The sequence below is a fragment of the Ogataea parapolymorpha genome, chromosome IV (genome assembly GCF_000187245.1).
Source record: "Ogataea parapolymorpha DL-1 chromosome IV, whole genome shotgun sequence".
Classification (NCBI taxonomy): Eukaryota; Fungi; Ascomycota; class Pichiomycetes; order Pichiales; family Pichiaceae; genus Ogataea; species Ogataea parapolymorpha.
Genome location: NC_027863.1, coordinates 563,810 through 591,529, shown reverse-complemented (window position 1 = coordinate 591,529; position 27,720 = coordinate 563,810). Strand labels below are relative to the sequence as shown.

The window sequence follows — 27,720 nt, the reverse complement described above, 5'->3', positions numbered from 1 at the left end:
ATTTATGCTAATCGAAGAAGACCAATAATTCGCCGAATTGCGGCAAGATGCGTCACTCAAGGAGTCCGCGGGACTCCAGTTCTTTCGACACGTAATCTCTGAGCAGCTGGATAACGTCCTCCGGTTTCTCTGCCTTGAACACAGACGTGCCGGCAACAATGACGTTGGCTCCCGCCTTGGCAGCAGCCGGGATGGTTTTGGGACCAAGTCCTCCGTCAACCTGGATGTTCAGATGCGGGTACTTGGCACGCAGATTCTCAACCTTGGGCATCATATCAGCCATGAACGACTGGCCTCCGAAGCCTGGTTCGACCGTCATCACAAGGGCCATGTCCAGGTGCTCTGCGAGCGGATAGAGCACGTCGACCGGTGTGCCCGGCTTGATGGCGCATGCGGCCTTCATGCCATGCTTTTTGATCAGCTTGACTAGCCCGACAGGGTCCTTGGTCGCTTCGTAGTGGAACGTATACTGGTCGCCGCCAGCATCTGCAATCTCAGGAACCCATTGCTCAGGGTTGGCGACCATCATATGGCAGTCGAAGAAGAATTTCCCCGGCTGGCTCTCGTCTCTCGGAACCGCCTTTCTCAGGCTGGAAATGATAGGCGGACCCATGGTCAGATTAGGGACGAAATGGCCATCCATGACGTCCAAATGGACCCAATCGGCGTTGCACTTGAACATGCGGTGGCATTCGCAGCCGAGCTGCGCAAAGTCGCCTGCCAGAACAGAGGGAGCAATAATTGGTTTCACCATTGGAGAAATAAATTCGAAATAATTCCTGCGGTAGAGACCGTCCGATGAAAATAGCCTGTGATTACACAGCCAAAAAAATGGAATCGTATAGTTTACGGTACATGCCTATAATTATATGTTTAAAGTCCCTGTTCCTCGAGAGTTTTGAAGACCATCGGCTTGGTGGAATTTGGGAACTTGATTCCCCGCTCAAGGAGTCTTGAAAACACGTCGGCAAAATCCGACATGCACTTCTCCTCGTCTTTGGCATACAGCTCCACGTACTTTCTGAACTTCGAGTCCTTCTTCAGCACCATGTCGGTTGGGAGCATCATCAGAGACTTGGTGCTAGAGTCCGTGTACTGTTTTTTCCCGTCCCAGTCTCTGATTTTCCAGTCTTCGTCCAAAAGCAGCTTGAAAAAATCGTTTGTCACCATTGTAGGCGAGAACGTCCACGGACCGTCGTAGCCGGACGCGTCAACGTGGCATCTGCCCAGAGCATGACCCACGCCAATCAGACACACCATTTCCTGGTCTGTAAAGCCCAATCTGCCGTTAAACACCGATCTCACGTACTCTCCGGTCTCCTGAGACGCATCTGGCAGACGGTGGTATGGAGGAACGGCGTCCAAGCCGAGATCTTTGCGGCCGGGTCTCCATTTGATTTTTGGCCCGCTCAGCTCCTGGATGGCGCACACGCCTCCCAACGTCCAGAGATCGCCGTACGACAGGTTGGAATATTTAGTCTTAAATGGCTCCAAAAAATCCTGTGCCACCTTTAGGCCTGCATTTTCTGGGTCGTTTTGCTCTTCCTGGAATCTCATTGTTCCAGCGTACGAGCCACCCTTATTCTGCGATGGATCGTTCTGGTCGTACGTGCCGGAACAATGCCAGGCCAGTCTCACCAAAACAGGGCCATACGAGCCATCGTCGCGGTCGTCTTCCTCTCTGAGCTTTTCTGCTATGTCGTTGTAAATTTTCTGATACTCCTCGAACGGCTTGATGTCGGCGCTGGCCTCTCTGACGTTGGTAGCCAACAACGTTGACGAAGCCAAGAGCTTGCCAGAATTCTTCGGTTTCGGAGTCGGAGTAGGCCCATTGTTCTCGTTGTAAGCATACGCTCCGGCAGCAGCTAGAGAGACTGCAATGAGAGGCCTGAAGCTGAGTTTGGGAACGGTTCTAGCGAAGGAAGCCATTGCAATGATGTTCACCCCGCACAGGAAATCGGCAATTTATATAGTCCTGCCACCACTTACTAATTAGTTAACAGACAAATGGGCCCAGAGTCTGCATAGTCACACATTGAGTAATCTCAGCTAAGAAATAGCCGGTCTGGCCAATCGCCGGGACGAGAAAAATAATCACACCTTACACCGAGGATACAGGGGAGGAGACAATACAGAGGCTCTACACAAAGACCTACAGAAACTACTTGCGTAATCGTAAAGAGCCGTCTTTCGCGGCAAGCAACGATTCGCAGCACTGGGAGGCACCCGGCGCTCCCAGCACAAATTGGCGAAAAATATCATCATAACTATATGCTCAGGCCTCCACGATGTGGCCTCTTTCGGAAACATAGATACCGTCCAAGAACTTTCTGATATCCTTGTTTCTGACCCTGCAGATCTGCTGAATATCTGCGCACGTCTGTGACACGTTCTCGAGAGAGTTTCCCTCGACAATCAGCTCGTCTTTCTGGGCGGTGGAGATGACGGCTTTGCAGCCCTCCCACACCTTGACTTTTCTGAGCCTTTTTTCTCCCAAGAAGTTTCTGATCTCGACGTACTCCTGACCGTCCTCGTTAACAACGTTAACGTTGATAGGGAAGTGTGCATACACGAATCTCATCTTGTATCTGAAGCCGACAGTGACACCCTTGATCAAGTTGGCAATGATAGATTTCACGGTTCTCAGCGAGGCGACATGTTTTCTGTCTCCGTTGTGAACAGTGATTTTAATCTGTGTATTGGACAACTTGGTGAAGGTGACGTCGATGTGGCGCAGGTCTTTCTTCAGCTCACCGCGAGGGCCTCTCACGAGGATGTTACGCGACTTGATGACGAGAGAAACGTCTTGAGGAACGTCGAGGATTTCGGAGGATTGGATGTACTTCATGGTGGAATAAGAGAAAAAAATTTTCACCCCAATATTTTTTGTAGCTCTGCGGTGGTTACCCTCCTCTTTGAAAAATTCACCATTTTATTTAACATTGGTATGCTACAGTCCTTCCAACAACAAGCCAGACGGTTCCACACCTCGCGTGTGGTGGCTACGCTGAGCAAGCAGAAGCGCATGGAAATTGCATCACACAAAAAGAAGCAAAACATCGTGCTGCAAAGCAGCAGGTTGCTCACCAAGGAGAAGATTGATCCTGTTCTCGGCAGAGCCAACAATCCGTTTATCCAGAGACTGAAACTTGAGATTGAGGAGCCAGCCGTGCTGGCTAAGAAGTTTGATCTTGCAGAGGTAGACAAGCTGCTCTACGGAGCCAAGGAATCCAAGATTCTCAAGTCTGTGTCGACGCTCGGTTACGACGAGGCCACAGTGAAGCAAATCGAGAAAGAAGAGGCGGAAAAAAGAGAGGTGCTGCTTCGAATACTCAGCATGAGAAACGCAGACGAACAGGAAAAGAACAAACGGGTGTTGGAAATGGCCGTTGCCGAGTTTGCCAGGTTTGAGGGCGATACCGGTTCGTCAGAGGTCCAGGCCGCTGCCATGACCGTGAGGCTGTTTAATCTCATGGAACACATCAAGAAGAATCCGCAGGACAAAATTCATATCCGCCGTGCACGTATGCTGACCCAGCAAAGACAGAAACTGCTCAAGTACCTGAAAAAAGACAATCCGCAGAGATATTACTGGGCGATCGAGAAGCTGGGACTTACCGACGAAGTGGTCCACATGGAGTTCAACTTTGACAAGAGATACATGCAGGACTTTGAGATCTGGCCAGGAAGACAGCTGCTTCGCCCTGGCAAGCACGAGACCAGAGAAAAGGCCAGAATGAAGAGACTATTGACCAAAGAAAGACTGGACGAGCTGCAGATCGCCACAGAGGAAAACCAGCAACAACAGCAACTGTAAATATAATATAATTAGTATATCTGATTGAATTATTTAGTGTATGCCGACGGAATTAGTAGGTAGGCTTCTTGCAGTCCTCAGGAGTGCGTTCTAAGACCTCCTTGAGACTCCATCTAGGGGGGATTCCTTTTTTGTAGTCTCCCGGGTGTTTCTCTCCGCCAGAGATGCCCGAGCTGAATTTCAGATACAGTTTGTCTCCGATATCGTCGCAAATGGTGAGGATTCTATCGATGTCTTCTTTCGTCAGCGAGGCAGAAACACATAGTCTGACACGCGACGATATGAGCTCCGTGGCCGGATAGCCCACCACCACGACAGCTACGCCGCGCTCGTACATCATTCTGCTGAACGCAGGCATTTTTGGAGGCGCATACAGCAACAGAGGAACCACGGGGGAGTCGTCCACACCGTAAATGATGAAACCGAGCCGTTTGAGCCCGAGACGCAGGTATCTAGAGTTGAACGCGATTCTTTGCAGTCTTTGTTTGCCCTCGTCGCCATTGATTTCTCCCATGATGATTCTGAGCGAGGTGTTGATCTGGGTCACCACAGCCGGAGGCATCGACTCTCCGTAAACGTTGGTACTGATGTCCAGTCTGAGTCTGTCAATGATTTCCTGATCCGCCGCCACGTATCCACCTGCCGCTCCGAACGACTTGGTGAAGGTACCCATGAGCATGTCCACCTTGGAAGGCGAGATTCCAAAGTAGTCGCAAACTCCTCTACCGGACTTTCCCAGAGCACCGATCGAGTGTGCCTCGTCCACGAATAGGTAGAATTTGTATTTTTCTCTCAAAGCCACCAGGGCTGGCAAATCGGCGAGGTTTCCCTCCATCGAGTACAGACCTTCCACACACACGACGATTTTCTTCCACGGCCGGTGCGTTTTGGACTGGCCCTGTGAAATCGACTCCCTCAAAATCTGCTCGAGCTTTTCCATGTCGTTATGCGGGAACACTTTCACGGCCGCGCCAGCAAGACGGATTCCAAACCTGATAGAGCTGTGGTTCAACGAGTCTGAGATCACGAGACACTTCGAGTTTACCAACGACGTGAACAGATTGGCATTAGTTCCAAATCCCATGGAGAACATCACCGCGTCGTCCTTACCGACGAACCGAGCCACCAAGGCCTCTGTCTCCTTATGGAGGTTGCAGGTTCCGATCTGGTTTCTAGGACCACACGACGAGGTGCCGTACTCCTCCACGCTCTTGACAGCGGCGTCCGTGCAAGACCCGATGGATTGGGCGAACCCGAGATAGTTGTAGGAGGATAAATTAAGCAGCGGCTTCAGCTCTCCGCTGTAAAGGAAGGTTTCGTTGTAGTCTGGCGAGATACGGTCAAAGCATCTCACAAAACGGCCTGGAACACCGCAGATCGGCCGCGCAAAGCAGTCGTCCAGTCTTTTCTTCAGACGACGCGGGTAGAACGACTCGAATGCCGAGTACCACGGAGGGTATCCGTTTTTCGGCAGCACGGCTTCGAAATACTGCGGCATGAATCGCTTTCCAAAGAAGTCTTTTAGATGGCCGATGATGATGAGAATGAGGTAGTTCAGATACGTGAAGATAACCACAAAATACGGGGGCTCGTCCACGGCAGGATTCAACGGCTGATTTGGGTCGTAGCTCACCTCGTATAGGTAATCTTTTGAGCTCAGCGGGCCGAACTCCATCTCCATCCTCTCCTTCTCGGAGAGATGTTCCTCGGGAGCATTCGGCAGCCTCTTGTAGACAAATTTCTCCATGGTAAACAGCCGGATGCTTCGCCTTGTTTACCAGAAAACCGTGCGTAAAATATTTATTGGATTTGCACCCGGAATTTTTGGCAGAACAAATTTATTATAAGAGTCAGATATGAGCTGTATCGTGAGGCTGGAAGGCTGTTTACTATCGAAGACGCTGAAAAACCAGCCGCAGTCGCTTGTTTTCCAAAACCCAATCACATTCTCGCTTTTCCAGGGCGAAAAATGGGCCATTGTGGGAGACTCTCACCGCTCCAAGTTTCTCCAGGCTCTCCAAGGCTCCTTCTTCGCTCTACCCCATCCGCGTGCCAGAGCGTATCCGCTGCGTCTAAAAAAACCAGACATGCGAATTGAGCTGCTGCAATTCGTCAACAACGGCTCGTTTGGCCATGGAGCCACCAACTCCTCCGGTGGATTTACTCATCTATCCAGCCGATACGAATTTTTTAAAGACCGCGAGGTGGACGAGTTGGTGGCAGATTTTGTGGCCAACATTTCGTACAATTCGCAACACAAAAAAGATCCCCGGCTGCTGGACGAGATCCTTGAAAAGGTCGATCTCAAGGGCTTTGAGCAGAAATATATCACTACGCTCAGTAACGGACAGTTCAGGCGGGCCCGCATAGCAAAAAGTCTCTACGGCAAGCCAGACCTGCTCATGATCGAAGACCCGTTTCTGGGGCTGGACCCTGTTGCGAAGAAGACCGTGTCGCGTGTTCTGGAACACACGGCCGCTCCTACCACCGTGTGTCTCGGGCTCAAACTGGAGGACGAGATCCCTCACTGGATAGAAAAGGTGGCGGTTGTGGACCACACTGGAATTGTCGAGAGCGGAAATAGGGCCGATCTGGTAGAAATACTGAACAGCCTGCGCTCCGCACACATAGAACAGCAGCAACAGATGAAAAGTCAGCTGGAAGCCAAGGTCTACCATCCTCACGAACAGTCTCTAGAACGCTCCGAAACACCATTGCTCGAGATGTCTGACGTGAACGTTGTGTACCGAGGTAAGCCTGCTTTGAAGAATCTGAACTGGGTTGTTCGGGACGGCGAGAAATGGCACATCAGAGGCAGAAATGGCTCTGGAAAAACCACGCTTCTGTCTCTGATTACGTTGGACCACCCGCAGGCTTGGAACAAACATATTAAAATGAATGGCGTTCCACGAGCAACGGGAAAAACCAACTACTTTGACACCAACAAGCAGATCGGGTTCACGTCTCCAGAACTACACGCAATCTTCCCCAAAAATCTCACTGTCGAACAAGCAATTTCGACAGGCTACCAAACGGGCTCGTACATACCTCCCAAGACGACACCCGAGCAGAAACAGAAAATCGCCAGATACCTGGAAAACGTCGGTCTGTTGCAGTATAAAGATACAAAGTTCAAAGATCTGCCTGTGAGCAGTCAGAAAATGGTGCTTTTGCTGCGCGCAATGATCAACCAGCCAAAAATACTAATTTTAGACGAGTCCCTCAGTGCCATGTCCAACGAGGACATCATAAAGGGCAAGAGTCTGATCGACCAGTGGAAAGGATGCGCCCTTGTGATTGGACATGTTGCGAACGAGGTGCCAAAATGCGACAAGTTCATCGACCTGAACGGCGCGAACGAGGGAAATTATACCGTTGGAGAGGTGGAAAATTAGACACGTTCGTAGAATAGCATGTACGCGTCTCCGTTGACGACTTTATTCGGCGCGCAATTTTTGTACACCTTTTCGTCGTCAAATAGACACCAGCCGTTGCCCGGCCCCTTCTCGACAAAGGCAGTGTAATGGCCATTGATGAGGTTTCCAAAATGGTTGATCACTCCGTAGAGCTTGTATCTGAAAGGCGGAACTTGTCCTCTGATCGGCAGTCTGCTAAGCTCGATGCGCTCAAGCTCGCTTTCAACGTTGGGCCAGTACTTATCCAGCTGCAATTCCAAAGGATAGTCGATGTAGGTATTGAGTTTGGTTAGATAGTTGCCCATTTTGAAGCGTTTGAGGTGGATGATAAGCACCTGGGGCAGTCTGGAGATCTGGAGGTGTTTCAGCGTACGTTGTTTTGTTTTGCAGTGCGGACAGAGCCACGCATTGTCGTTGTCGAGCAACTCGGGTTTGACAAACTCGTCAAAACATGCACCCAGGGTGGATTTGGGGCCGTTTTCGGGAATCGGCAAACTCACAGTACTGAATGCGTTGTATGTGGTCGAAGTGGTGGAGCAATTCAGACACCGGAGCTGCGACATGATCTGGCCCTGGAAAATGTCCACGATGATACTGAAATTGGTCTTGAGATACCGTTCCCACTCGATTGTCGATGCAATTCTAATTGGCAGTTTTTCGCGTTTTTCTTCCTCCTCTTTGCTCAATTCGGGCAATTTCGGATGATTGCCGTTCTCGTTGAGGTCCTCGTGAAGGGAGTCGAGCGCATAGTTCAAAAACTCCGAACAATCCTGCTGGTCCAACGTTCTGTACATGCTATTGAGAGATGCTATCACTTTGCGGAACTGACGGGGCGTTACTGATTGCGGACGGCTGGGACTGCTTTTCTTGTACAGTTCTGTCAGCAACGACGAGAACTCGTTTGCCAGTATGCCCTTTGATCCCAGTCTGGAATTCATGTTGATGTGTTGTTTGAATGTGCCGACAATGAAGAACTCTGTAAGTCGTTTTGAGCCAATTAGACACTGGAGCGCAGAGTTCATGTAACAGGAGTTTCCCAGGTTTGCCAGGCCAGTCATGACACTTAGAGAGTTCTGGAACACAGAGCCTGATCTGGAGACTGGTGCCGGCGACGATACAGGTTTCGTTGGCAGCGTTGGTAGCTGGGCTTTAGGCGGCGAGCTTCGCGAGCTGGGAAGAAGCGCTGGCGACAAAAATGCAGGAGAAGGCCGTGACGGTGAGCTCGACGATATGGACAATTCGGGTTTTGGAGAAGGGAGGTCCTTGCGGCTATACATTTCATGGTAGGGCACGGCTGCAGGGGACTTGAGCTCGACAGGGCTCTGGCTGGATTGCGGTCTGGACTGGCTAGAAAGAAACTCACCGACGTTCTTGATGAGCGACCGTTCGCTGTAAGATGTCCTTCGTTTGATTGTGATGTCGTCGTGGCTGGAAATAGAATTCACAGACTCAGACCGGTCACGTCCATAAACGGGCCGGGGCCCATGCATTGGCGACGACAGAGAAGATCGAGACTCCGACCATGCCTTGTAGCCGCCGTCTAGAATGACAGGTTTGCGCTTGAGAAAGACTCCAGCGTTTTTGGTGGTCAGTATTGATATCAATCGCGCAAGTTCCGGACTTTTGGACTCCGTAGTGGAATTGTAGTCTAGAACAACCACCAATTCAAAGCGGTCTCGCCGTGCAAACAATTCCCGTTCTTCGTCTGTGTCCGTAATCATGGAATATTTTTCTATCTCGTGGCAGGTGTAGCTGTCTCTAATTGACACTGGCTCCAACTGTATGATGTAATCTGCGAGATCTATATGCTCGAACTCGAATTCTCGTTTGCGGCGCAAATCTATAAGCAATACGAGGTCCGAGTGGTGCTTAAGCAGCGACGAAAGCTGCGAAACTGAAATGACATCGCCAAAGGAATCGAACAGCTGGGTAAAGTCTTTTTTGGCCGAGCCGTTGGACGCTATGTCCGTCCCGCTCTTTAGCGTCTGTAGTCTCAAAACCAGGTTGTCGGAGGATCCACGAATATGTTGTTTCATAGCCTCATATGTGGGGCGCTGTCTCACGAGGTAATTGATCAGATCTGCGTAAAACTGGTAGAGGCTGGGTTTCTGCTTGAGTTGTCGGTAGTCGTTGAGTTTTGGGATCAGTTCGCTCAAAATCCTAGATGCGGCATTGTAATAGATAAAACCCTCCTCGAATTCCGATGTCGCGAGCTCAGAAACATGTTTCTGCCCAACAACGCCTTTGTAGTTCTCAATGCATTCGAGGGCCTTCACAAGGTGCTCTTTGGTGGAATTCGACGAGCCGACTTTCAGCGACTCAAGCAGCTCATCGACCAGCCCCGTCAGCTCGTGAAGGTTGCGAGGTTTGCTGGTTCCCGAGGGCATGAGCAAATCTGTGTGGGGAAGAGAAATTAGTGTTACAAGAAGTCTAAATTGAATATTTATTAGATTCGCGCATCGACGCAAAAAAATAGAGACGATCGACGCCTCACCATCCATCTAAAGAGGTCGAAGACTGCTGGTTATTGACGCTCGCGAGGATCTGCTCGGGGCTCAGCATGGTGGAGCTGCCAGCAGAAGGCACAGAGCTGCCGTTTTTCGTCTCAAACTGTCCCATGTTGCCATTGAACGACTGCTGCTGAGGCTGCTGGAAATTAGTGAAGTCCTGAGGAGTGTACTGGTTGAAGACGGGCTGCTGTTGCGGTTGCGGTTGCTGTTGCTGATGCGTCTGCTGTGGTTGCATGGTCTGAGGCGTCTGGATATTCTGCTGCTGCTGATTCAACTGCTGTTGTATAAATTGCGAGTACATCTGGTGTTGTTGCTGGGGAGCCTGCTGCTGTTGTTTAGCACGCGGGGCCAGCAGGTCAGAAGGCGAGTTCCAGGCGAAGTTCATCTGGCTATGCTGCTCCTCTTGCGGAAATGTCTGGTTGCGGAACTGGAACTGTTGCTGGTGTTGTTGCGGAGGCTGTGGCTGGGGCTGTGGTTGGGCTGGAGGTTGAGGTTGGCGTTGTTGCATCTGTTGCATCTGCTGCATCTGTGGCATCTGTTGCGGCTGCTGTCTTGCTGCCTCCATGCGTCTCTGGAAAAATGGCAACGCTTCGGGATATAGCTGGTTGAGTAGCTTGTAAGGCTCGTTGAGCTCGGGCAGCTCTGGCGGCGGAAGGACTATTTGCGGAATACTGTAGTTTTTCTTGGGCATGTTAGGCGGAGTGGAGTGGATATCGTTGATGGAGGCCAGACACGTGAGATTAAAGTGAATTCGCTTTAGGTAGTTCTGGTACGTCTCTTTTCTCTGGTTGTAGTCCGGGTTCATCGAGTTGGACTTGTTTAGGATATAGGGCTGGAGAAGCAGACACTTCTGGAGTAGGACAGTATTGATCTTGAGCAGCACATCAATTCGTTTCTTGTCAATCTCCAAATTGATCTGCGGTTGCTGCGCTGCGTGCGCCTGCAGCATCTGTGCAAACGACGTGTTCTGGAACTGGTCCATAATAAAGGCTATTATTATTTAATTTAATATTTTTATTTTTCACCCTATTCATCTCTGCACCGACGAGAGCCAGATACGAAATTGCATTAATTCAACCGTTCCAGCTGGATCCCCGCTCCGCCCATGCTTTTAGCTTTCGCGCTGTTCCCGCTGCTTGGAGCGTGCATCAATAGCGTTGTGGCCGAAGCAGACTACAACTATGCCGTGGGTCTCGCGATGCGCGATTACTTCTACTATAGTCATGAAACGTCCTATTTCCCAAGCACCGAGGCGTTGCTGCTGGCCCTCGGTTTTTGCGTCGCTGGCCAGCGAGTACGACAACAACCTGTTTTTCGACCATTTGCTAGCAACATCCATTATTGACTATGCAACCTCCATGCTCTCGGAACTACCTTCAACTGCCCAACAATACGTGCTGTCGGTGGCCACCAATTACTACACCAGTTTCACCTCTGTTGACTCGGCTATCCAGACGATTTTGACTTTCCCATCCAGCACGCCATCCCAATCCAGCTGGGACACAGAGGTCATCATCCCGGACGACCAGTCGGCCACGTACATGACGTACTACAAGCTGGCCAAATGCAATGCCCTCTGCTACGACATTGCTACGTACGGCCGCCAATACAACAGTATGGCCATCACAAACCCTGGCTTTGCGACAAGCCTCAACGAGATAGTCAGCGCATATTCCACAGAGTCCGATCTTTTGCGAGTGAACCTCGAATGCGACACGCTGCTGGCATATTTGAGCCAGCTTCCATGGAGCGGCCGCATTCTCGAGGAGGCCAAAAGCTCGTACCTGGTGCTCCAGATGCTCTACGACACACCAACGGCAAATCCCGATTACCTCACCACGACATATTACCAGCCGTGGGTGTATATCTCCGACGCAAACACACAGACTACGGTCACGTCATTAGGGCCGTCACAAGCCGCCTCCTCGACGATGGCATCAAGCACAGGAGCTTACATCACTACCACAACAATATTGTCATCCACATCAGTCAACACAGACACCCCGCGCGCGTCCATGTCCAGTACTGCGGCCACTGAAATTAGTCAGACAGACACCGTCACGATCCACTACGACGCGCAAATAATCTTCTCGGCAGTGATCGAGGGCCTGGTTATCGACTACAGAAAGCACTCAGATGACTACAATTCTCTCATAACTAAAAACAGCAACCTCACCATCGTGCAGAACTACACGAACATGATCAACGAATTCAAAACTAGAAGAGCACAGCCCGACCTGGACGAGTACGAGTATATAGTGAAGGTTATTCATACGTTTGCAAACGTTGTGCCCTGGAGATCGAGGATCTGGGACGGAATGGGGTGGTGGTACACGAACCAGATGCTTTCGCAAGGCCGAAGCACCGAGTCGTTCACCGAGGGAGCAGGCCAGTTCTTCACGCAGTTGTACAACCCGCAGCTCACGGGACAGCTGGACGCTCGAATCACGTCTGTGCCGCAGCTCAAGACGAACGCAGGGATCGGCGTCGAGGACTGATGCACGTGAGGCATATCTATGTAATAAGCTACTAAATCTGGATAATCTCGAGATCGATGTAAAAAATAAGAACAGTTGCTAAAAAAAATAAAAAAATATTGAAAAAGGGTCAAAAAGGGTGCGAATGCATCTCGGTATTCTTTTTGCTATCTTGCAAGGCTTACCGAAATTTGATCAATAAAAAAATTTCCACCTAGGAACAATATCGTCGCATCAGAGACACTGTCACAGTGCCGTCCACCATCTCTCAACCGTCGGAATTACATGCGAACCACATAGCCATGTCTTCCGTATCGCTCATTCTTCGATTACCCCTACTCTTGTTCCAGCTGGCAAAGCATATGCTAAGCCAGGCTTTGAACAAGAGATCATTTTTTGGCCTCATCCTGAATTTTGCACTCAACTTCTCGCCTGTATTTATATGGTTGCTGATGTTCAAGAACGCCGGAATCGTCCCGAACGAGATCCGGCCCACGATCCACGTGAAGCTGGCTATGTCGCTGGACTCATTCGTGTTTGACGTCAACAGACTCTCCGCATGGCTGTCCTTTCTGCTGATAATTACGTGTTCATATCTGCTATGGAGCTATCTATACCAAGTGCCGCACCGTGCCCGCTTTGAGTCGAGCCAGGAGGTACACGTGCTCGTCAGTCCGACGAAAAATGACGAAGAGAATCAGTTCGACAATAACGTCGAAATGACACACCTGTCGCAGACCGGCACCATTTCGGTGGGATCCAGTGGTTCTAGCGGGTCCAGCAGATCCTCGACAGATCTGCCCCTCACGTCGTCGCCCCAGCCAACCTACCTCCCTCTCTCCTGCATCTATTCAGCTCCCGTGCTCATTCTAGCGCTGTGCTGGCCAATTCTGAACATCGATCATGCGCTGATCTATCCCCAAACTACTACAAGAGATTTGCTGGCGTGGGTCTCATACGTCCTGTTCCATTTTTTTTGCGCCGCTGTTCACAGCAATCTATCTCTATGTTTTTCAGGCACCTGGCGCGATTAAATGGTTTTCCTTTGCCCTCGGCACACAAAACATCGCCGGCGTCATCACGCACATGCTCTTTCCCAATGCTCCTCCGTGGTTCATCCACTTGTACGGGGAGGACGCCGCCGCGAACTATGATATGCCCGGATACGCGGCCGGCCTGACGCGTGTGGACGTCGCGCTCGGCACACATCTGAACTCCAAAGGTTTCCATAAGAGTCCGATAGTGTTTGGAGCCATTCCGTCGTTGCACTCGGCGATGGCGGTCCAATGCATGTTCTTCATCGCGTTCTACACCAAATGGCGGTTCCCAAAGGTTGGTATGTTCGCATTTGTCATTCTACAGTGGTGGGCCACGATGTACCTGGACCACCATTGGCGGCTGGACCTGATCATAGGACTGGCGTACGCAATTATTAGTTTCACCATCTACAAACGGCGTCTTGAAATAGTGGAGCGCAACTTTGTCAAAGCGCGACTGCGCGGCGACTTCGAAGCCGGCTCTTCGTACGGTATGAGAGTGTTCCGCAATCACTGGCTCAAAAGGCTGTTCGACCCATACTTCTAATAGAATTCCACAAACACTGTTACATGTCTTCGTCTTCGTCTTCGTGTGTAAGATCGCAATGCATATCATGCCATTCCTCGCCGGCGAACCGACACGAGCTCACGCCGTCGTCCACAAAGCCCAGCCCGCGGTAGAACGGCGTCACCTGGGCCTTGGCCAGTAGAACCACCTTGTCTGCCACATATTGTTGGTTCAGTTTCTGCAGGTAGTCCTTGATCAGAAGAGACCCCAGTTTCAATCCCCGGTACTGGCTGTCGATGACCACGGCATGGATGCCGATAGTGCGGCTAGTCTCGACGTGGCCGCTCTGGGAATCATTTTCGTCCTTCGGAATAGCCATCGACCGTTCCGTGATGGTGGAATCGTAAGTCTTTGTGGCTAGAATGTGTCCAATAAGCTTTTCATTCACTATGGTAGAACGCGGAGGAGGACTGTCGTTTTGCGCGGCGTTCTCCTCAAACTCCCTCACAAAAAGTCCCGAACACAGCTCCGGACACACTGTGAGACGGTACTTGATTTTCTCCTCCGAGCATCTCTCGTGTTCAGGGAATCCCCGGGCCTCTAACTCCATCACTTGCTGCCAGTCGTAGATTGTGAGCGGCCGTATACAGAGGTGTTCAGGCTTCTGTTTGGAACCACTGTCTAGCTTCTGCTTGGAATCCCGAGACGATGCAGAGCTGGACGATTCTGTTGTTGACTCGATGGATGACATGGAGGAAGAAAGTGCTGTAAATAGATAACATTTTTTTGAAAGGTGTTGGAAATTCTAGGTGGCGGTGGTGGCGGGGCACAAAGTTTTGGTGAAATAAATCCGTCAATTTTATTCACACTATTGCTAAACATGTCGGACATAGTGCTTCCTTTGGAGCTGATTGACAAGTGTATTGGGTCGAAGATTTGGATCCTGTTAACTACAGACCAGGAATTTGTGGGCAAACTCGTGGGGTTCGACGATTTCGTGAACGTTGTGCTCGAAGACGTTGAGGAATACGAAGGTGACAAACTGATCTCCAAACGCCCTAAAATGCTAATAAATTCCAGACAGCTGGCCATGCTGGTGCCCTCTGGCGAGAGAACGAGCTCAGCCACAAAACAACTAGATTAAACCCGTATGTACACTACTCTAATGCATCGATGGACGTGTCACTTATGCGCCAAAGCAAAAGCATCCAGATACTCTTGTAGGGCACAAACTGGTGTGCCAGACAGTTTATCACGTGGTCAGATGCATACTTTGAATTCTGCGACGACTTTGGCAGTTTGGGGAGGTCTAGCTCTTTGAGCTTTGCGTTTATCTCGGCCAGCAGCTCAGGCCGCTCAGAAAGATATACCGTGGCCCCTCGCCGTATTCCAAGGTCTCCAACCTCGAAAATATTGTAGCGTTGGAGCGCAAACATCAGAAACATGGACGCGGACCACGGCCCTATGCCTTTGAATTTTTGTAAATCGAGATTGATGGTTATATCGTCCTTGGTTTGGAAGTATAACTGTGAAAATTTCACCCCCTCTGGAGGCACCTCCTCTGACTCGATAAAGGCCTTGGCTAGTCTTTTCACGAACTCTGCTTTTTTATTTGAGAGACCACAACTTCGGAGCTCTTCTATCGACTTTGAGTCGAATATCTCCGGGTCTGGAAGTTCATTGTCCCTTGAAAGTGTGTCAATCACCTTCTGTTTGATTGCTTTGGCTGCCTTTCCACTGATCTGCTGCGAGATCATTCCGCTGACTAGACTATCGAAATAGTGTTTGAGGGGTTTAGTTCCGCCCACATCTTTCAAATAGGAGTGGAATGGCTTTGTAAGGTATGGCTCCAAAGTCGGATCCTTCGACAGTATATATTTAAGTCCCTCGACGGCCTCTTTGGTGTTTGTCTCCTCGAACTTGGCGAATTTCTCAGGGTCCACCTTAGTGTCTCGAAATTGGTCAAAGTAATCAAGTTTCGGAAACGTCTCCTCCAATTGGATGAGTTTTGCCTTTTTCACTGCGGTTTTGCCACCTTCGGAGGCCACAGCTGCAGCCCGCTTCATCGCTATAAATCCGCAACCAGTGGCAAAAAATTTAAAATATAGCTGATAAATAAAATTTCCCCAGATCGCCACGAAGAACAAGCGATATGAATTTGACCATCGCTGTTGAGGATACAGATCAAATTATCACGGCAGATCTGCCCAAGGATCTTGAATTTGCGGATTTTAAGGCTTATTTGAAGTCCGAGTCAAATATTGATGAAAACCAACAGGTGCTTCTCTTTGACGGCAAACAGTTAGATCTCTCGAAAAACGGGACGCTCGAAGATCTTGGACTCAAAGATGACGATTTGCTAATCCTCAAAAAATCAGGCCCAGCGCAACAGCCTCAACTTGGATTTCTGGACGCACAACTCGAGACCGTTCGCCAACAGTACCTCTCCAACCCGCAGATCCAAAGCCAATTAGATCCAGAGACCAGGGCCGCTTTGCACAACCCTGCAAGATTTAGAGAGCTGGCATTGAAGATGGTGGAAAACCAGCGACAATTACAAGCAGATCATCAAAAAGAGCTGGCTCAATTGTACAGTAATCCGGATGATCCTGAAAATCAGAGAAAAATCATGGAGCTGATCAACCAGGAAGCCATCGAGGAGAATCTGCGAACAGCCATGGAGATCTCTCCAGAGTCGTTCACCAGCGTGCACATGCTGTATATCAATTGCGAGGTGAACGGGACCCCAGTCAAAGCGTTTGTTGACTCTGGTGCACAGACTACGATCATTTCTCCTTCACTGGCGGAAAAGACAGGATTGACCAGACTGATCGACAAGCGTTTCATTGGAGAGGCCCGAGGAGTCGGCTCCACCAAAATTTTAGGGAGAATTCATTCTGCTCCATTGAAAATTGAAAACGGATACTTCCCATGCACATTCACAGTCATTGACACACATGTCGAAATGCTTTTGGGATTGGACATGCTAAGAAGATACCAGGCGAATATCGACCTTAAACGCAATCAGTTGGTAATCGACGATGTGTCCACCTCGTTTTTGCCTGAGCACGAGTGTCCAAGCATGGTCGAGCAAGCTGCTCCTTCGTCACAGCTAGGAGGTAACATCTTCAACCTGGCAGATGCCCAAAAAGCCACCAAGAGACCAAAAATGGCTACTCCCAAATCGACTGCTGACCCGGCCAAGGTCGACCAGCTTGTGGCAATGGGTTTTGACCGGAAACAAGCGGAGCTCGCATTGCAACAGACAAACAATAATGTGGAGATGGCGGCAGGAATGCTTTTTGACTAGAGTTGCACGGCATCCTCTTTGAGCTCTTCGCCGAACAAGACGAACTTCATGCTTGGATGGTTCTGAACGATGTGAGGACTCATGCCATTCCAGAGCCAGTCCACACGTTTGTCAGCGGAGGGCAGTTTTATACGAGCTTTGAAGCTCTCGATAAATGCCCTATCGTTCTGGTTAATAGTTGTGCTGTATCTGACGAACTCATCATAGATAGAAACCAGGTTCCATAGCTGTATTTTTCGTAAACATGCCACCACGAGCGACGTGATCTGGCCTCCATTGTTACAAAACATGTATATTGGCGAGCGTTCGTTGGTTAGAATTAATTCGAGGATTTTCAGCACTTGTTCGGACTCAATTGGTATTCCTCTCTTTTTCCCCTTATCTTTGGCCGAATGGTCGGTTTCGAAGTGGATTAGAAGTATCTTATTTTTGGTGCAGAAAGAATATAAGGATGGATCATTTTCCATGGTGATTTCGTTTGGCGTCAGCGCAATCATAGTCTTCAGCTTGAGAGTTTCCAGGTATCTGTAATTGATGGGGCGTGGATACGCTCCGCGGGCAAGCGTTGGATTCACCCGGGCAAATTTGATAGGAGGTGTAAACGGCTCGGGCATGCAAAAATAAATATGTATCAAATTCAGCTAAATTATAAGTACAATTATTTTCTATATCAATTATTTCGCCTACAATTTGGAATGTGCTAAGGTCGTATATTCCGTTCAAGCCAAATACAATCAATTGCCGCCGACTGTGATACCAGCACAGGTGAATCCTTTATTTGGCGTAACAGGGGCCGTGCATCCAAATGCGCTAGCTGTGGATGTCTTATAGTACTCGATGGCACTTTCGATAGCAGAGTATGAGCAAAGTCCCGCACAGGAAAGGGATGCAAGGAAAAGAAGGAAAGCAGTAACTTTGATAAGGGTACGTTTCCATCCTCCGTGTGTGAGACCACGCTTCCAACGGGACCAGTTGCGCAGAGTGTCTGCCTTGACAAGTTTTTCAGACACGGGATCGAAACTGTCTGGCATTGTCACATCCATACGGATCAAGAGACAAAGAATGAACAAGAATGGCAAGGTGTAGGAAAATTGGAAGATACAGAAGGCACCAATGATGGAGACCAACTCACTGATACCTGGGATGGCTGCACCGATGATGAAAGCGCAGGCCCAGTAGACGACCACCAGAACTCCCCAAACAATGGTACCCTTGTAACTGGTCAATTGAGGGAATTTGAAGTCGGAAACAAGGAAACCTTGGTAAAGCACCTTCAGACCGACGTTAGCATAGAGCGTGGCGGCAAGCATACCAGACACAAGGTTAAGGACGTTGGTGGCATTTTGCAAAGCGTGGCTTGAAATACCCATGTTGGCGGTAACGTAAGACCATTGTCCCAATTTGGAGTAGATAAACAGACCGAAGACCAGGTAAATCACCAGAATGAAAGTCTGTGCACAGATCATGCCCTTCCAGAAGTCCATAGGTCTTCTGAGCTCATACATGCACTCACAGAAAACGGTGGCACCTCCCCAGGCAAAAACCATGTTGTTCATTCCACCAATACGGTCAGAAAGCGAACCTGGAGCAACAGCGTGTCTGACGATTTCCAGGGTGTTGTATGGAGCGGTACATCCGTAGTTGGACCAGAACAGGTCATAATTTGGCTTATTTTCCACACCTGCAGCCACCATGGTGATGATACAAACAGCCACGTTCATCCAGACAGCGGAATTGGCGATGTGAGCGAAACGGCTCAAAGTCTTGATTTGGCCAAGAATCATACCCAAAAATGCCCAAACCAGCACCTCAACACTGAAACACAGCGAGTTGTGGCCACGGTTTGTGACAAGCATCTGGGCCAGAGTTTGTCCGGTAGACAGCATGATCAGACCAACGTTCATGATCATCTGGATAAATTGCAACAGGGCCGTTGGGTAGCGGAACCAAGCTCCAACGGCTCTCCCGGCCAGATCGGAGAAAGTCCGAATCGGATAGTTGTTGGAGTCCAGTTTGCAGAAACAGTAGTTCAGAACGTACCCTCCAAGAGCTGCAAAAATACCAAAGATGACGTATAGGATGATACCTGGCACGTAACCCATCTGGGCAATAGCATATGGAGCATTACTTGGTCCCAAAATATCAGTGGTGATAAGGAAGAAAATGGAGTACACTTTGGCCTGACGGAGCTTGCGCTGGGTGTCCAGTTTGTCCTCAGAAAGGTTTGCATGAGCATCTGTCTTGATTTGGTTTCTCTGAGCAACGTACAGGCCGTCGTAGTCGTTGGCTTGCTCATAACTACGTTGAATGTCAGCATAGTGGCGATACACTTTCAAAGGGAGACCACGAGAGCGGTGGTCGTCGTGAACGGCGTCGATCTCCTGGAATTGGTATTCACTCTCAGCAGTGAGAACCAGTCTCTCCTTGGCGTCCTTGTCGATGGCCTTGGACACCTGAGGACTGATTTCACCGAAGTTTCCAGCTTTAAGCATATTGAATTAAGACAACTTCCAAAAGATACAAAATTGGGGGTTGGGCCACAGGACTACTGAAATCGGTATTCAGGAATGTGCACTCTCTTTATCTTGTAACTGGTGGAGAAATAACACTCGTAAGGCTTTTTTTTGTTATTGGTGACTGAGGATCCGTCTACCGAGACGGCTGCAGAAAATATTTTATATTTATGTGCTTCGGAACAATACGAGTGCCGTCCAGAAACCTTGGCCTTGCGTTTTGTATTATTTCTTTTGCTCTCTACACACAATAGCAAACAATACAAAAAAACTATTGACTTTTTCCATCCTTGTAGATAACTCTCGGCACATATGACTGCGTGGCCGTTTTATAGTTAACCTAATCTTCTGAGTGTGGCAGTTTCTCCAGATGCAATAATAGGTAAGCACACGGATGCTTCCGTGGTCACCCATGATCCCGAACTCCGTTGATTTCTTTATGTGTCCAATGACGATGGCTAATCTTGCAGCAACGGTTATCTAGATGTCGAAATTCGGGCTGGGATTATCAGTCGGCAGAGCAATCATTCATTGCTTTTTTTGCTTAGATAGCTTACTTCATTGGGTAAGTGACATGAGCCGAATTTGTAGGGCTAGTGACTCACGCGGGTGAATATAGTGCCACTTGCTAAAACGGTGGTGTTTGTGGCGAACGCCGTAAAAATCCGCCTGTGGGGAGGAACACGCCATTTTCTAGTGGTGGACTTATAAGGCCAAGACTCTGCCCCGTTCTCATGGCGCTGAGTCAGTGATGACGTAATAATAATTTCCCTATGGAGCCAAAAATGAACGCAAATTAATTTAGTGACACCAATAGTTTGAACTCTAGTTGATTGCAAGCACCATGGAGTTTATTGAGGCCGAGACTCAGGAGTCCGAGCACAGAGACCAAAAGACGGAGGAGTTGGTGAACAATTTTGAGGATCAAGTCGGCAAGGTGTATTCGAACATCGAATCCCAAACCGTCTCTGGCTGGAACACCTTCAGTGAGTATTTGAGCAATTTCCAGAAGAAGTTGCCAGATCTTCTGACAGACACTAAGGAGATCACCAAGAAAATTGATTTGCAAAACAGGATCAATGCCACAAAGGAGAATTTTGAAAAGAACCTGGCCAAGGTGCAAAGTAAACTCAACGAGGAGGAATTGAAGGAAATCAAGGAGAATTCTGCCAAGCTGCTGCAAAGTTTCAATGAGAATACCAACAAATATCTTGATGGACTAGACCAGGATCTAGAGAAGCTTGAGAACCTGACGCTGGGGTATGCTACTAAGCTTGGAAGTCTGCTTGCCGATAAGACGGGTATTAGATTTGGCAGTGAGGAGGTGAGTGGCGCGAAAAAGGACGAAATCATGTTCAATATGCCGCAGAACCTTGCCACAAGCAGACTCGAGGCTCAATTGCACGAGCTGGAAAACAACAAAGATCTGTATCTGACGAACTGGAATAGTGAGAGTGTCAAAGATTACGTGCTGACTGCAGAGGACGAGGCCGAAAAGAAACTTCTTGCTGCAAAAGAGAGCTTGAAAAAGCTGATCGACCAGCTTGTTCCTGACCAGATCGATGAACAAGTGTTCTGGAAAACCTATTTCTCCAGCAAAGCCAAGATCCTAGAAGAGGAGAAAAAACGGAAGGAAATACTGCAACAGAAGCCTGCTGACGACGATGAGGACTTTGACTGGGATGACGACGAAGAGGAGGACAAAAAGGAGGACGACAACAAAGAATAAATAATGTGAGATTTATGTGCTTGTTAGTATCTGAATAACCACCGCAGATAATATTTTAATACTTTTTCACAGTTTTATTTACTTTTTCTCATGGTACTAAAGACTATATACATTGTTAGACACGGGTACCGTGAAAACTGGCTTCCAGAAGACCAGCAGCGCGACAGTCCGCTAGGAGACAACGAAAGCGACCCTTTGCTTGCTCCTCATGGCGTGGAACAGGCCCACGAACTGGCCGACTATATATCCGACAAACTGGAGCCTAAACCTGAATTAATATTCTCGAGTCCTTTTTACAGATGTATTGAGACAATTGAGCCGACGGCGAAAAAGCTGGGACTGAAAATATACCTAGACCGCGGGCTTGGGGAATGGTACAGACGCAGCAGGTCCCACATCCCAGAGCCTGCGACAATCGACGTGCTGTCGCAATATTTTGCAGCTCTGTCGGACGAGTGGCTTCCAGAAACGGTTGTTCCTTCGTTGGAGGGGGAGGAAGAGGACGAGCTTTTGGAGAGATGCAGGCTGTTCTGGGAGAAGTTCATACCGAAGGTCGAGTCGTTGTATCCGCAAGTCACCTCTGTGATCCTTGTCACCCATGCTGCTTTGAAGATCGCTCTTGGAATGTCGCTCATGGGATACCAAAATACAAGGGAGTTTTTGAGAGTTGAGCACGGTGGAGATGGCGTGAGCACCAGGATACAGGCCAGCACATGCTCGCTAGACCGCTACGAGAAAAACACTAATGGCTGGGTTATGACAATGAACGGTAATACAGAGTTTCTTAGCGCAGGTCCGGAGATGAACTGGCACTTTGCTACCGCACAGTTCGAGGCTGGAAGCAAGGAGGATATTGAGGCACGAAAAAAAGCTGCCCAAGTAGCCAATGCGAGGCCTTGCACATGAAGACGATGACGAATTTGAGGACGTTTACATTGCGCTCAAGTTTCCGCCTAATCAGTACATTAATCTCGAAAAAGGTTCTTTGAATGCGAATTCTATAAAGCAGGAGGCACTGGACGAGTCGCTTGAAGAGCCGTCTTCAGAAAACGCCCACATTAGACTGAGCGGATTGGCAGAGGACAGGCCGTTAGTGCAACTCAACAGCAACCTGTATCAGGGCGAATGGTCCAAACTTGTGGGGTCGGAGCTTGTGTTCAACGAAAACGGTGACTTTATCACCAAAGTTCACGGTCATGTTGTTTTGAAAGGTGGTCGACTGGAAAACACCGGCAATGATAAGGAATCGTTCTTGACGAAGGCGGTGCAGGCGGCCCGGAGGGTGAAGGAAGCAAAGCAAGAGGATGCGATGGAGGTTGACTCTTAGGTCAAAACACGTTTCACTGACCGATTGAAATCATCACTTGTCCATTCGTACGCCCGTTTATCGGCGATCACGTGCGCCTTGACGGCGAAGCGTTGCCACTCAAGGAGCTGGAAGTTGCTTGGGACCGTGTCTGTAGAAAGTCTGAGTCTCTGAAGCTCTGTGAAACTCAGCACTCCATACGATCTAATGAGGAGGTCTGCTCCATTAGGGAGTTCGGCTATCTTGTGCAATAGATGAACTATCTCCTGCTGATGTTTGAAGCTCAAGAAGGGAGACCCGGTGAGTGCCATCAGATATTCTAGTATTCCGCTTTTGTTAATGACCTTGAGGTCGTCCTGATGACTCAGAGACTTTGTAAGAGTAGTAATGACCCACGACAGCTGCTTGTAGTAGTTTTCGTCAAACCTGGAATGGCCCAGATGTTTGTCTGCAACAAAGTGTTGGGTGACGGCTTTGAGTAAGGGAATGTCAAACGGACGGAACTTCGACCCGCCCAAGATGTACCTGTAAGCTTTTTCATAGAGATAATGGCCCGGATTGTTTAGAATTGGAATCAAATGGGAGAGCATTATTGTGATGGTCGGAGAACATTCTTCCTTTGTAGATAGAAGATTACCCAAATATACCTTGAACGCCAGTCTGTCCTTGAAGGAGAAAAGATGAAGCGTGGATGCATCCGTCTTTGCTTTGTCTGCAGATCCCTCCGTCTTTGTCTTGTCTTCTTTCAGTTCTGTTAGTCGTTTTAGTTCTGTATCGATCGTCAGGTAACATGATAGCAAGATTTTGCGGCTAATATGTCTCACTTCCTCGTTGCAGTTGCTCATATTCATCACGATGAATTGCAAGATGTTGGTTTCCACAAGCCTTCGCACGTCCACTGCCACGTAATCTTGCTGTGCCTTGAAAAGCTCGTCGTTGTTGACAATCAACAGCATAATAAATTCGGGATCGTATATGGTTTTCTCGTAAATGTTGCTGATTATTGCGTGTTCCAGGACGACGGAATTATGGCCGAAAAAGTCTTCCCAGTCTTGCCACGCTGGCTTCTTCACCGCTGGCAGGGAGAAATCGTTGCGGGAGCCAGAAAATCTAGCAATAGAGTTGTCGATGAATTTCTTGGAAAGATTCACAATAAGACCGTGTGCACTGCTTGTGATAAATTTAGTGGTCGACGACTCATAAGAGTCCGCGTCGAGAAACTCCCAATCAGCCACAAACGATAACCAGCTCTGTCCCACATGTTGCTCAATTTCCATTAGAATATGTTTCAGAATCAGGTCGTCTGCACGAAGAGACCCTGAGTAGAACTGTAGAATACGTTTTGCAACATCAAAATTGGAAACCGGCCCGACCTGCACCAAATAGTAGAGAACAAGCGTCGAATAGAATCTTGCGGACAAGTTCGACTTCGACGGCAGCTCGTTTAACACATTGAATTTGTTGTTGATGAATAGTTGAACGTGTTTTGAGTGCTGTATGGTTTTTGAAGTAGTGGTCATTAATAGCCAAGAGGCGTACTGTAATATGTCCTCTGAACGTATCCATTGTTCGGAAAAAAGCACCTCCAGATGAGAGTTGAGAATCGATGCCGGAACAATAGTCCAAATGTCAATTTTTAGCAATAGTTCCTTGAGACTGCTGACGAACGTCAAAAACTTTTCCGGAAGCGTATCTTTCTCGGCAAACATTTTTGTGGAGTACAGGATGGCTTTGGAACACCATTGCTTGAGCAAGTCCACATTGTCAACAGAGTGAGACACATAATAGGCAGATTCTGGGCTAAATATGTAAGCGGCGTTGTTGTAAAACGGCGCAAACTCCATCAGTCGAGCAAACAAGTCGGAGGATGCGCTGCGTGCAAGAATCTTGACATATATTGGAACATTGGAGGCTGTGGATGTGGACAAAAACTCTTGCAATTTTTCTGTTGCTATATTTTCCAGCTTCACGCGTAACGACTCTGATTCTGCAAGTTCGTTGAGTGTGATTAAATAGTTGAGGCCGTGCACTGAGCTGTTGGTAGCAGGTCCTGGGTTTGTCAGCAAAACGCCTGCTATATCAGGATTGGATCTCAAGATCGCAGATAAAGCGGAGTACACCAGCTCGTTTTGCTGCGCCTTTTGCGCAAGAGTAATAATCTGGGACTCCTCAAAATTGGTCCTCGAAACGAGTGTGACATAAAAATGGAGACTTGTCTCAGTCACAAAATCTGCCACTTTCGTGAGCTCATTAGCTTCCACTTCCAAATCTCTAAGAGCAGCCAGCTCGAGAACTTTGCTCTGTATGATTGTGGGGCCAAATAGATGCTCTAGTAGCTTGGTATTATCAAGCACCCAAAACGAACTTGCAAGGATCTGCTGCTCTTCTATAGCTGGCGATTTGAAATTGTGGACATAATTTTCGTAATCCGTTAATCTGTCACGGATGGAGCTGTCAAGCTCAAAGAGAGAATAAAACATCTCGTTTAGCAAACCAGCCACAAAGTACTGTTTTTCTGAGTGAGTACCGTTGAGATACAAGGGGCTCCAGTATTTTGACCTGAAGAGGTCAACATGATCAAAAGTGTCGTATTGTGAAAAAGTCCTCTGGGCCATATAATTTGCAAGCTTGGAGGTTAACTCTACAACAATGGATTCGATGTCTGCAAGTTGCATTGTCTCGTCGGAAGCCAGTAATTGCAGCCTTCTTAGAAGAGCAATAGCATCAATATCTGCCATTGCAACTTTACTGGAGATGGCTTTTTTCAACTTGGATATTGGATAATTGACCACCATTTCAAAAAACGATACATCTTCATCACCGTAAAATTTAGAGCAAAAGTCCTTCAAGGACGACTCAAAATTGTCGAATTCCAAGTGATCGTCCGACCAATACTTCAACAAGACCTCTTTCATGCTATCCAAAGGTTCTCCGATTAAAAACATATATCTTGTCAACAGGTTAATCCAAACCTTCACATTGTCGGTGGTTGCAAACTTGGCCTGTTCGATGGCAGCAACATAGAACGGGCTCATAGGTTTTCCAAAATCTCGCGTAATATCAATGTATTTGTACGGCGTTCTCATAACTCTGGAAATGGCCTCATCCAATGTTTTGCAAATGGCATTTATGTCATCCTCGTTTTTCACGTAACGAGAAAATTGATCCAATGCATAGACCAAGGCGTAGGCTTGCGTAATCAGAATGGAGTTGTCTTGCCTGCAGTCAATGAAAGACAACGACGAGTCGATGAGGTTTGAGATGACGCCCACCACCTTAGTCCGCATATCAGCTTCCTTCAACCGGTATGGCAGTCTCAAAATGGTCGTGAATAGCGAATTTTTGGCAGTTCCTGCATTAAACCATTTACTCTGCTGAGAATCTGAGTTGACCTTCAAATAGCTTTCAAGAATCGTGAGGTCGATAGCCTTGAACTCAGTTTCCTGACCAAGGTTCATTTTTGGTAGAGCCACTGACACAGACTGGTTAAGAACCGCTTGGTAATATTCGCATACTTTCAATAGATTGACTATCAAAAGCTTATTGTATGGCTCAGATTTGTAGCAGTCGTTAAGAGCACCAATTATCAAACTGAAATCTGGTAAGCGTTGGTTTATAAGAATTTCCAGAACTTCGTTTCTCACATCCGCGTTCATGAATGTGTAACTCTTTTGGAGCTTCTGTAACACATCAACTAATAATTGAGAACCGATGTGACGCACCAGACCAATATCAGTGGAAAAAACCTTCGAAAACGATGTTCTTCTCAACGAGTTAGGACAGATGTACTCGACAAGAACAGATGCTGGAGAATTGGATCCTAAAATCTTTTCAGCAACCGGTAATCTGATGATTTTGGTGAGAAGTAGTGACTCTGCGATATATAAAGCGGATAGTTTGGGATCATGAACCCCGATTGTTTGGCCGAGGTTGTAATTATAGCAAGGAACTAGTTCTGGAACAGCAGAAAGAACAGAAACGATCAGATCCAGTTGTTTTACATCAGTCCAAGGTTTGCAACTTGCTAGAAGGCTGAATATCAATTTATTATGGATTTTGAACGTGTGGTCTCCAATTGTCACAGGAGCACCGGTCGTATCTGTCGTGTTCCTGTCATCAGAGAACACAAGGCCCACTTCATGGTCTGTTGCTAGTTTTGTCAAAAAGTCATGAACCTCATCGCGGACGGCCTCGACGCCATATAATTCTAAAAGCTTCTTGGGAATATAATCTCCAAATATCTTGCACTTCGTCATCTTCTTGTAGGAGCGTTCCTCTATGATGTACTTGTCAAGAAAGTTGAGTGCTTGTCTAATCGTGTCATAAGAATCATGGGTTGCTATGTACTTAATCCAATTCGTGGTTATTTTTCTGTTATTGAATAACAAGTCCTTTCTTGTCAAAGGATTGGCTTGTGAACACAAAGATACCCAGAACAAAATGAAGTTGCTGCGAATGGAGCTTTTAGACTTACATTTTGACGGATCTTCCATTTCTGATTTTATTGGTACAAGAAGCTGAGGAAGAACTTTCAGGGAAAGGTCGAAATTGTCAAGAAACAGATCCACATATGCTCCTTTTCTGAACTCCAACGACGCCGAAAGTAACCTCAATGCAGGATTCGTTATTCCTCCTTTTTGATTATTAAGACATCTGTAAAAGATCTTGATATTGTGAGTTGATAGGATATCTTGTATGAGCGTAGAGCACGGTTTGTGAAGCTCTTGATAGCGAATTCCAAGTCTAATCAGTCTCACAAGTTTTTGTAATGTCTGCGATAGACCGGAATGGTCATTGACTGTGGAATAATATGAGAAGGCTTGGACAAGAGCATTTAAATTTTGAGAAGTTTCTAGGAACGAGGAAAAACTCTGTAATGACTCTGTTGTTGGCTCTTCTTTCTTGTCCAAAACATCTAAGTATCCTGAAAATTGCTGCAAGACGCCTGTGTCTATATTGGAGACGTATTTGGCTTTTTTGGACATGGTTTCAGGCTATGCTGCTAATATTAATATATTGAATCCAAGATCAAAAATATTTCAAATATTTTTTCTGAGGTCGTGCACCAAAAGTCCCAAAAACAAAACAACACGAACA

At 48.0% G+C, this 27,720-nt stretch overlaps 18 protein-coding genes across 18 annotated transcripts; 8 read left to right on the top strand and 10 right to left on the bottom strand.

The window, feature by feature from the left end:
- Positions 1–52: 52 nt before the first annotated feature.
- On the bottom strand, positions 53–754 carry HPODL_03355 (Ribulose-phosphate 3-epimerase; the record flags this gene model as incomplete). Its single annotated transcript, XM_014079662.1, has 1 exon — positions 53–754. The coding sequence occupies one exon, from the start codon at positions 752–754 to the stop codon at positions 53–55; it is 702 nt and encodes a 233-aa protein (XP_013935137.1).
- Positions 755–873: 119 nt separating this feature from the next.
- Positions 874–1,929, bottom strand: HPODL_03354 (Cytochrome c peroxidase, mitochondrial; the record flags this gene model as incomplete). The annotated part of the gene is made up of 1 exon (XM_014079661.1): positions 874–1,929. One exon carries the CDS (start codon positions 1,927–1,929, stop codon positions 874–876), a length of 1,056 nt encoding a protein of 351 aa, XP_013935136.1.
- A 346-nt stretch (positions 1,930–2,275) lies between these two features.
- HPODL_03353 (60S ribosomal protein L9-B) lies at positions 2,276–2,848 on the bottom strand (the record flags this gene model as incomplete). Its single annotated transcript, XM_014079660.1, has 1 exon — positions 2,276–2,848. The coding sequence occupies one exon, from the start codon at positions 2,846–2,848 to the stop codon at positions 2,276–2,278; it is 573 nt and encodes a 190-aa protein (XP_013935135.1).
- A 99-nt stretch (positions 2,849–2,947) lies between these two features.
- Positions 2,948–3,817, top strand: HPODL_03352 (mitochondrial 37S ribosomal protein MRPS28; the record flags this gene model as incomplete). Its single annotated transcript, XM_014079659.1, has 1 exon — positions 2,948–3,817. The coding sequence occupies one exon, from the start codon at positions 2,948–2,950 to the stop codon at positions 3,815–3,817; it is 870 nt and encodes a 289-aa protein (XP_013935134.1).
- Positions 3,818–3,869: 52 nt separating this feature from the next.
- Positions 3,870–5,564, bottom strand: HPODL_03351 (Serine palmitoyltransferase 2; the record flags this gene model as incomplete). Its single annotated transcript, XM_014079658.1, has 1 exon — positions 3,870–5,564. One exon carries the CDS (start codon positions 5,562–5,564, stop codon positions 3,870–3,872), a length of 1,695 nt encoding a protein of 564 aa, XP_013935133.1.
- A 109-nt stretch (positions 5,565–5,673) lies between these two features.
- Positions 5,674–7,212, top strand: HPODL_03350 (transporter (ABC superfamily); the record flags this gene model as incomplete). Its single annotated transcript, XM_014079657.1, has 1 exon — positions 5,674–7,212. The coding sequence occupies one exon, from the start codon at positions 5,674–5,676 to the stop codon at positions 7,210–7,212; it is 1,539 nt and encodes a 512-aa protein (XP_013935132.1).
- Positions 7,213–7,473: 261 nt separating this feature from the next.
- Positions 7,474–9,620, bottom strand: HPODL_03349 (ubiquitin carboxyl-terminal hydrolase 8; the record flags this gene model as incomplete). The annotated part of the gene is made up of 2 exons (XM_014079656.1): positions 7,474–7,658; positions 7,739–9,620. 2 exons carry the CDS (start codon positions 9,618–9,620, stop codon positions 7,474–7,476), a joined length of 2,067 nt encoding a protein of 688 aa, XP_013935131.1.
- A 103-nt stretch (positions 9,621–9,723) lies between these two features.
- HPODL_03348 (uncharacterized protein) lies at positions 9,724–10,725 on the bottom strand (the record flags this gene model as incomplete). Its single annotated transcript, XM_014079655.1, has 1 exon — positions 9,724–10,725. One exon carries the CDS (start codon positions 10,723–10,725, stop codon positions 9,724–9,726), a length of 1,002 nt encoding a protein of 333 aa, XP_013935130.1.
- Positions 10,726–10,966: 241 nt separating this feature from the next.
- Positions 10,967–12,241, top strand: HPODL_03347 (uncharacterized protein; the record flags this gene model as incomplete). Its single annotated transcript, XM_014079654.1, has 1 exon — positions 10,967–12,241. The coding sequence occupies one exon, from the start codon at positions 10,967–10,969 to the stop codon at positions 12,239–12,241; it is 1,275 nt and encodes a 424-aa protein (XP_013935129.1).
- Positions 12,242–13,306: 1,065 nt separating this feature from the next.
- On the top strand, positions 13,307–13,804 carry HPODL_03346 (uncharacterized protein; the record flags this gene model as incomplete). The annotated part of the gene is made up of 1 exon (XM_014079653.1): positions 13,307–13,804. One exon carries the CDS (start codon positions 13,307–13,309, stop codon positions 13,802–13,804), a length of 498 nt encoding a protein of 165 aa, XP_013935128.1.
- Positions 13,805–13,823: 19 nt separating this feature from the next.
- HPODL_03345 (uncharacterized protein) lies at positions 13,824–14,516 on the bottom strand (the record flags this gene model as incomplete). The annotated part of the gene is made up of 1 exon (XM_014079652.1): positions 13,824–14,516. The coding sequence occupies one exon, from the start codon at positions 14,514–14,516 to the stop codon at positions 13,824–13,826; it is 693 nt and encodes a 230-aa protein (XP_013935127.1).
- Positions 14,517–14,645: 129 nt separating this feature from the next.
- Positions 14,646–14,909, top strand: HPODL_03344 (U6 snRNA-associated Sm-like protein LSm5; the record flags this gene model as incomplete). The annotated part of the gene is made up of 1 exon (XM_014079651.1): positions 14,646–14,909. One exon carries the CDS (start codon positions 14,646–14,648, stop codon positions 14,907–14,909), a length of 264 nt encoding a protein of 87 aa, XP_013935126.1.
- A 13-nt stretch (positions 14,910–14,922) lies between these two features.
- Positions 14,923–15,831, bottom strand: HPODL_03343 (DNA-3-methyladenine glycosylase II; the record flags this gene model as incomplete). The annotated part of the gene is made up of 1 exon (XM_014079650.1): positions 14,923–15,831. The coding sequence occupies one exon, from the start codon at positions 15,829–15,831 to the stop codon at positions 14,923–14,925; it is 909 nt and encodes a 302-aa protein (XP_013935125.1).
- An 86-nt stretch (positions 15,832–15,917) lies between these two features.
- Positions 15,918–17,075, top strand: HPODL_03342 (DNA damage-inducible protein 1; the record flags this gene model as incomplete). The annotated part of the gene is made up of 1 exon (XM_014079649.1): positions 15,918–17,075. One exon carries the CDS (start codon positions 15,918–15,920, stop codon positions 17,073–17,075), a length of 1,158 nt encoding a protein of 385 aa, XP_013935124.1.
- Positions 17,076–17,809: 734 nt separating this feature from the next.
- Positions 17,810–19,567, bottom strand: HPODL_03341 (uncharacterized protein; the record flags this gene model as incomplete). Its single annotated transcript, XM_014079648.1, has 1 exon — positions 17,810–19,567. One exon carries the CDS (start codon positions 19,565–19,567, stop codon positions 17,810–17,812), a length of 1,758 nt encoding a protein of 585 aa, XP_013935123.1.
- An 865-nt stretch (positions 19,568–20,432) lies between these two features.
- HPODL_03340 (uncharacterized protein) lies at positions 20,433–21,317 on the top strand (the record flags this gene model as incomplete). Its single annotated transcript, XM_014079647.1, has 1 exon — positions 20,433–21,317. One exon carries the CDS (start codon positions 20,433–20,435, stop codon positions 21,315–21,317), a length of 885 nt encoding a protein of 294 aa, XP_013935122.1.
- A 90-nt stretch (positions 21,318–21,407) lies between these two features.
- On the top strand, positions 21,408–22,223 carry HPODL_03339 (uncharacterized protein; the record flags this gene model as incomplete). Its single annotated transcript, XM_014079646.1, has 1 exon — positions 21,408–22,223. The coding sequence occupies one exon, from the start codon at positions 21,408–21,410 to the stop codon at positions 22,221–22,223; it is 816 nt and encodes a 271-aa protein (XP_013935121.1).
- Positions 22,224–22,640: 417 nt separating this feature from the next.
- Positions 22,641–27,608, bottom strand: HPODL_03338 (Nucleolar pre-ribosomal-associated protein 1; the record flags this gene model as incomplete). The annotated part of the gene is made up of 1 exon (XM_014079645.1): positions 22,641–27,608. The coding sequence occupies one exon, from the start codon at positions 27,606–27,608 to the stop codon at positions 22,641–22,643; it is 4,968 nt and encodes a 1,655-aa protein (XP_013935120.1).
- Positions 27,609–27,720: the final 112 nt, after the last annotated feature.